General features: G+C 34.2%; 1 protein-coding gene across 1 annotated transcript; it reads left to right on the top strand.

The window, feature by feature from the left end:
* The first annotated feature begins 434 nt into the window (after nt 1–434).
* On the top strand, nt 435–6,403 carry LOC119689813 (filaggrin-2-like). The gene is made up of 4 exons (XM_038104722.1): nt 435–697; nt 753–5,950; nt 6,006–6,196; nt 6,259–6,403. Exons 1-2 carry the CDS (start codon nt 543–545, stop codon nt 5,683–5,685), a joined length of 5,088 nt encoding a protein of 1,695 aa, XP_037960650.1. The 5' UTR covers nt 435–542; the 3' UTR covers nt 5,686–5,950; nt 6,006–6,196; nt 6,259–6,403.
* Nucleotides 6,404–6,908: the final 505 nt, after the last annotated feature.

The raw sequence follows: 6,908 nt of genomic DNA, 5'->3' as shown, positions 1-6,908 counted from the left end.
AAGAAAATGATAACTACAATATATATTATTATATTATATATAAAATTCGACGTAATTCATTCATAAGTGCATAGGAATGTTCCCTTTGGCGTTTTTTAATTATATCGTCTGCTAACGATATTGCGATAAGTCGACAAAAATCCGATTCTGTACGAAAAAACATAAGTAATTTTGATAAGAAATCAAAATATCTTAATTTCCATCCAACTTGTGGTCAACACTGCAAATATTGCTTATATATTTTGTCGACACATAAGATTTGGCACAATTTCGCATTTCAACAGACAAGTTGTACGACCAAATCTGATGCGATACGCGCTTGAAGTTTCTTCATTCTATAATAACAACTCTGTTTAAGTTCCGTTATTATAAAATCAAGTGTCAAAAGCGAAGCACGTTCGCAGTTTTTACCGCTCGTTTTTCAGAAAGCAACTATTTGGATTAGTGCGCAAAACTAAGAACAAAAAGTTAATATTTCTCAAAAAATAACGATCGAAAGTTATTAAAAGGTAACGCTACTGTGGAAGTGAACGCATCTATATATGTCCACTGATAATAATAGAACCGTTTTGACTTCATGTGTTAAATGCGGTGAAAATGCCAATTATGTGTGTGAGAATTGCCATGATTTTTATTGCTCTAAGGTGTGCCAAAGGCAAGATTGGGACAGCCATCGCGATATATGTGAGAGAATTCCGTAAGTATGTAAAACTTTTAACTAAATAATTGTATAACATGCAGAATATTTATAGTAATCTAGTGCCAAATGTAGAAAATAAAAAGTTACAAAAAAGTTCAAATGATGAACAGGGTGAAAAATTAGTAGCTAATTATTTTGAACTTAAACAAATCAGGGTGAATAAAGATGATACCAAAGCACAACAAAACAGTGATCACCAAGCATCTGATAACTATTCTGATTTAGGATCCTTTAGCAATTTTCAACAACGTGAACATGAGAACCCAAAACCTGTCGACAGTAACACTAAGTATTGTCAGAGTCAACAATATTATACTAACAATAATGTACCACAACGTCCTAGTCATTCCACTAATACAGTTCTACAATACACATGTGGAGATACGCAGAAAGGATTAATCGTTGGTAGTCATTCTCAGCAGCATAATTCTGAGAGTGCAATAATAAAAAATCAGTACCATGGTATGGGAAGCATAAGAAATAATGACTCTGGCGAACCAAAGTTTAATGAGGGTGGACAAAATCAACTGAATTGTGATGGGATACGATATCGTGAAAATGATAATGAAGGACAAAAAAGTCAACGTCAACATACAAGTACGAGTGTGCAAGAATATCTTCAATCAAGGCGTGGCTATGATAGTAATCAACAACAAAATTACGGAAGTCAAGTAGACAAATGCGATGATCAGCAGCTCCGTAATTCCGTTGGTCAACAAATACAGCCTAACTACAGCAGCCTACAAGATCAAAATAAAATAGTGGTTGATCAGAATTTAAATTTTGATTCTCCAGAAACTAACAATGATTGCCGTAGTATTAAAAAAGACCACCAACCTCAGAATCAATCGACAAATGGTATGAACAATCGTAATCGAATTAATCAATTTAGTGACGTTCAAAAAAGATTAATGGTTTGTAGTCATTCTCAGCAGCATAATTCTGAGAGTGCAATAATGAAAAATCAGTACCATGGTATGGGAAGCTTAAGAAATAATGACTCTGGCGAACCAAAGTTTAATAAGGCTGACCAAAATCAACTGAATTGTGATGGGATACGAGATCGTGAAAATGATAATAAAGGACAAGAAAGTCAACGTCAACATACAAGTATGAGTGTGCAAGAATATCTTCAATCAAGAGGTGGCTATGATAGTAATCAACAACAAAGTTACGGAAGTCAACTGGACAAATGCGATGATCAGCAGCACCGTTATTCCGTTGGTCAACAAAAACAGCCTAACCACAGCAGCCTACAAGATCCAAATAAAGTAGTAGTTGATCAGAATTTGAATTTTGATTCTTCAGAAACTAACAATGATTGCCGAAGTATTAACAAAGACCACCAACGTCAGAATCAATCGACAAATGGTATGAACAATCGTAATCGAATTAATCAATTTAGTGACGTTCAGAAAAGATTAATGGTTTATAGTCATTCTCAGCAGCATAATTCTGAGAGTGGAATAATGAAAAATCAGTACCATGGTATGGGAAGCTTACGAAATAATGACTCTGGCGAACCAAAGTTTAATAAGGGTGACCAAAATCAGATGAATTGCGGTGGGACACGATATCGTGAAAATGATAATAAAGGACAAGAAAGTCAACGTCAATATGAAGGTATGGGTGTACAAGAATCTCTTCAATCAAGACATGGCTATGATAGTAACCAAAAGCAAAGTTACGGAAGTCAACTAGAAAAATTCGATGATCAGCAGCACCGTAATTCCGTTGGTCAACAACAACAGCCTAACTACAGCAGCCTACAAGATCAAAATAAAGTAGTGATTGATCAGAATTTGAATCTTGATTCTTCAGAAACTAACAACGATTGCCGTAGTATCAATGAAGACCATCAGCGTCAGAATCAATCGACAAATGGTATTAACAATCGCAATCGAATTAATCAATTTAGTGACGTTCAAAAAAGATTAATGGTTTATAGTCATTCTCAGCAGCATAATTCTGAGAGTGCAATAATGAAAAATCAGTGCCATGGTATGGGAAGCTTACGAAATAATGAATCTGGTGAACCAAAGTTTAATGAGGGTGACCAAAATCAATTGAATTGCGATGGAATACGATATCGTGAAAATGATAATGAAGGACAAAAAAGTCAACGTCAACATACAAGTATGAGTGTGCAAGAATATCTTCAATCAAGAGGTGGCTATGATAGTAATCAACAACAAAGTTACGGAAGTCAACTGGACAAATGCGATGATCAGCAGCACCGTTATTCCGTTGGTCAACAAAAACAGCCTAACCACAGCAGCCTACAAGATCCAAATAAAGTAGTAGTTGATCAGAATTTGAATTTTGATTCTTCAGAAACTAACAATGATTGCCGAAGTATTAACAAAGACCACCAACGTCAGAATCAATCGACAAATGGTATGAACAATCGTAATCGAATTAATCAATTTAGTGACGTTCAGAAAAGATTAATGGTTTATAGTCATTCTCAGCAGCATAATTCTGAGAGTGGAATAATGAAAAATCAGTACCATGGTATGGGAAGCTTACGAAATAATGACTCTGGCGAACCAAAGTTTAATAAGGGTGACCAAAATCAGATGAATTGCGGTGGGACACGATATCGTGAAAATGATAATAAAGGACAAGAAAGTCAACGTCAATATGAAGGTATGGGTGTACAAGAATCTCTTCAATCAAGACATGGCTATGATAGTAACCAAAAGCAAAGTTACGGAAGTCAACTAGAAAAATTCGATGATCAGCAGCACCGTAATTCCGTTGGGCAACAACAACAGCCTAACTACAGCAGCCTACAAGATCAAATTAAACTAGTGGTTGATCAGAATTTGAATCTTGATTCTTCAGAAACCAACAATGATTGCCGTAGTATTAAAAAAGACCACCAACGTCAGAATCAATCGACAAATGGTATGAACAATCGTAATCGAATTAATCAATTTAGTGACGTTCAGAAAAGATTAATGGTTTATAGTCATTCTCAGCAGCATAATTCTGAGAGTGCAATAATGAAAAATCAGTACCATGGTATGGGAAGCTTAAGAAATAATGACTCTGGCGAACCAAACTTTAATAAGGGTGACCAAAATCAGAAGAATTGCGGTGGGACACGATATCGTGAAAATGATAATAAAGGACAAGAAAGTCAACGTCAATATGAAGGTATGGGTGTACAAGAATCTCTTCAATCAAGACATGGCTATGATAGTAACCAAAAGCAAAGTTACGGAAGTCAACTAGAAAAATTCGATGATCAGCAGCACCGTAATTCCGTTGGTCAACAACAACAGCCTAACCACAGCAGCCTACAAGATCAAATTAAACTAGTGGTTGATCAGAATTTGAATCTTGATTCTTCAGAAACCAACAATGATTGCCGTAGTATTAAAAAAGACCACCAACGTCAGAATCAATCGACAAATGGTATGAACAATCGTAATCGAATTAATCAATTTAGTGACGTTCAGAAAAGATTAATGGTTTATAGTCATTCTCAGCAGCATAATTCTGAGAGTGCAATAATGAAAAATCAGTACCATGGTATGGGAAGCTTAAGAAATAATGAATCTGGTGAACCAAAGTTTAATGAGGGTGACCAAAATCAACTGAATTGCGATGGAATACGATATCGTGAAAATGATAATGAAGGACAAAAAAGTCAACGTCAACATACAGGTATGAGTGTGCAAGAATATTTTCAATCAAGAGGTGGCTATGATAGTAATCAACAACAAAGTTACGGAAGTCAACTGGACAAATGCGATGATCAGCAGCACCGTTATTCCGTTGGGCAACAACAACAGCCTAACCGCAGCAGCCAACAAGATCAAAATAAAGTAGTGGTTAATCAGAATTTGAATTTTGATTCTCCAGAAACTACTTATGATTGCCGCAGTGTCAATGAAGACCACCAACGTCAGAATCAATCGACAAATGGTATTAACAATCGTAATCGAATTAATCAATTTAGTGACGTTCAAAATGGATTAATGGTTTGTAGTCATTCTCAGCAGCATAATTCTGAGAGTGCAATAATGAAAAATCAGTACCATGGTATGGGAAGCTTAAGAAATAATGACTCTGACGAACCAAACTTTAATAAGGGTGACCAAAATCAGATGAATTGCGGTGGGACACGATATCGTGAAAATGATAATAAAGGACAAGAAAGTCAACGTCAATATGAAAGTATGGGTGTACAAGAATCTCTTCAATCAAGACATGGCTATGATAGTAACCAAAAGCAAAGTTACGGAAGTCAACTAGAAAAATTCGATGATCAGCAGCACCGTAATTCCGTTGGTCAACAACAACAGCCTAACCACAGCAGCCTACAAGATCAAATTAAACTAGTGGTTGATCAGAATTTGAATCTTGATTCTTCAGAAACCAACAATGATTGCCGTAGTATTAAAAAAGACCACCAACCTCAGAATCAATCGACAAATGGTATTAACAATCGTAATCGAATTAATCAATTTAGTGACGTTCAAAAAAGATTAATGGTTTATAGTCATTCTCAGCAGCATAATTCTGAGAGTGCAATAATGAAAAATCAGTACCATGGTATGGGAAGCTTACGAAATAATGACTCTGGCGAACCAAAGTTTAATAAGGGTGGCCAAAATGAGCTGAATTGTAATAGGACACGAGATCGTCAAAATGATAATAAAGGACAAGAAAGTCAACGTCAATATAAAGGCATAGGTATACAAGAATATCTTCAATCAAGACGTGGCTATGGTAGTAACCAACAACAAAGTTACGATAGTCAACTAGATAAATGCGATTGTCAGCTGCACCGTAATTCCGTTGGGCAACAACAACAGCCTAACCACAGCAGCCTAGAAGATCAAAATAAAGTAGTGGCTGATCAGAATTTAAATTTTGATTCTCCAGAAACTAATAATGATTGCCGCAGTATCAATGAAGACCATCAGCGTCAGCATCAATTCGATAAGTCGCAATCAAGTTTACCAGACTGATCAACAGAATAATGACAAAGAACAACAATCAACAGTATCAGTATGAATCAAATAATCATGAACATCAATACGAAAATGTTAAGGAAGCTGTTAATGGGCCCGTTTTTTATCCAGTATATTGAAAACAAAGAAAAAAATTTTCACAAATATTGTGGTATATATTAGAAATAGTGATTTGTATTTCCGTTACCAACCACGACACAATTATAAATGTGCAAAGGTTTTTGGAAGAAATGGATAAAGGTGATGAATCTTATAAACTAATGTAAGAACACATTTAATTTTTTTTATGGTTTAATCTTAGCATTATATTATTTCAGTATAAACGAATACTGTATCGCCCTGTTTGAAGGAGTGTGTTATCGACGTAAAGTAATTGGTGTGAATGAAACAAGCTTCAATTTTAAATGCATTGACTTTAGTAATGAGTATTTGGTAAGAGGAGAATATATTCGTCGATATCCCAATCAACTTTCTGAAGAAAACTTAACAAAAATTTCCAAACTTGCAGGTGAATATTGCACATATTAAACTATTATATGGTATTAATAAGTAGTCAATTTTACTTTATAGATTCATCCAAAATGCTAAGCCAAAAACTGGTAAAACACTTGAAGAATAGATTAGTCGGTTTCCAAAGATTATTTATAATAGCAGTTAAAGTGCGGAATAATATATACGAAATCGAGTGCCCAATTTTCTTAAAACAACTTTCCGAACTGGGTTTAATTTAAATTATTTGCTGATACTCTTATATATAGTAATCCGATTTATTATATTTATAATCAACATTTAGTAAATAATATGTTGTGTTAAACATTTATATTAATTTACTAGATTTTCTTGTATTCTCAATTACTTATAATTAAAATCAAATGAAGAGTAATCTCTTAATAAATATAAAGGTATCGTTATTTATAATTCCCAAACTCTTTTTTGCTTGGAATATTATTTAAACGTGTATAAGTTGTTTGGACAAAATTGTGAAAAGGTTTCAATGGACTGTCTATTAATTTCAACATATTTTGATCTAACAATTCTGTAAGTATTATTTATGTATCTTTAAATACCTTGTAAGTGTTAGTTTAAGTATGCTTTAAGAAGTTCTTAGTCAAACTAATACAAATTGTAGTATTCAGTTCTTATTTCTTTAGCTTTGAAGAAGTGTCAAAAATTTGGAGCCTTTATTCGTACTCCCTAGATTGTTTGCCATTAGTTCTAGA

This window comes from Teleopsis dalmanni, chromosome X (assembly GCF_002237135.1).
Source record: "Teleopsis dalmanni isolate 2A chromosome X, ASM223713v2, whole genome shotgun sequence".
In the NCBI taxonomy this organism is placed as follows: Eukaryota; Metazoa; Arthropoda; class Insecta; order Diptera; family Diopsidae; genus Teleopsis; species Teleopsis dalmanni.
This window is presented reverse-complemented; position numbering and strand designations above follow the sequence as displayed.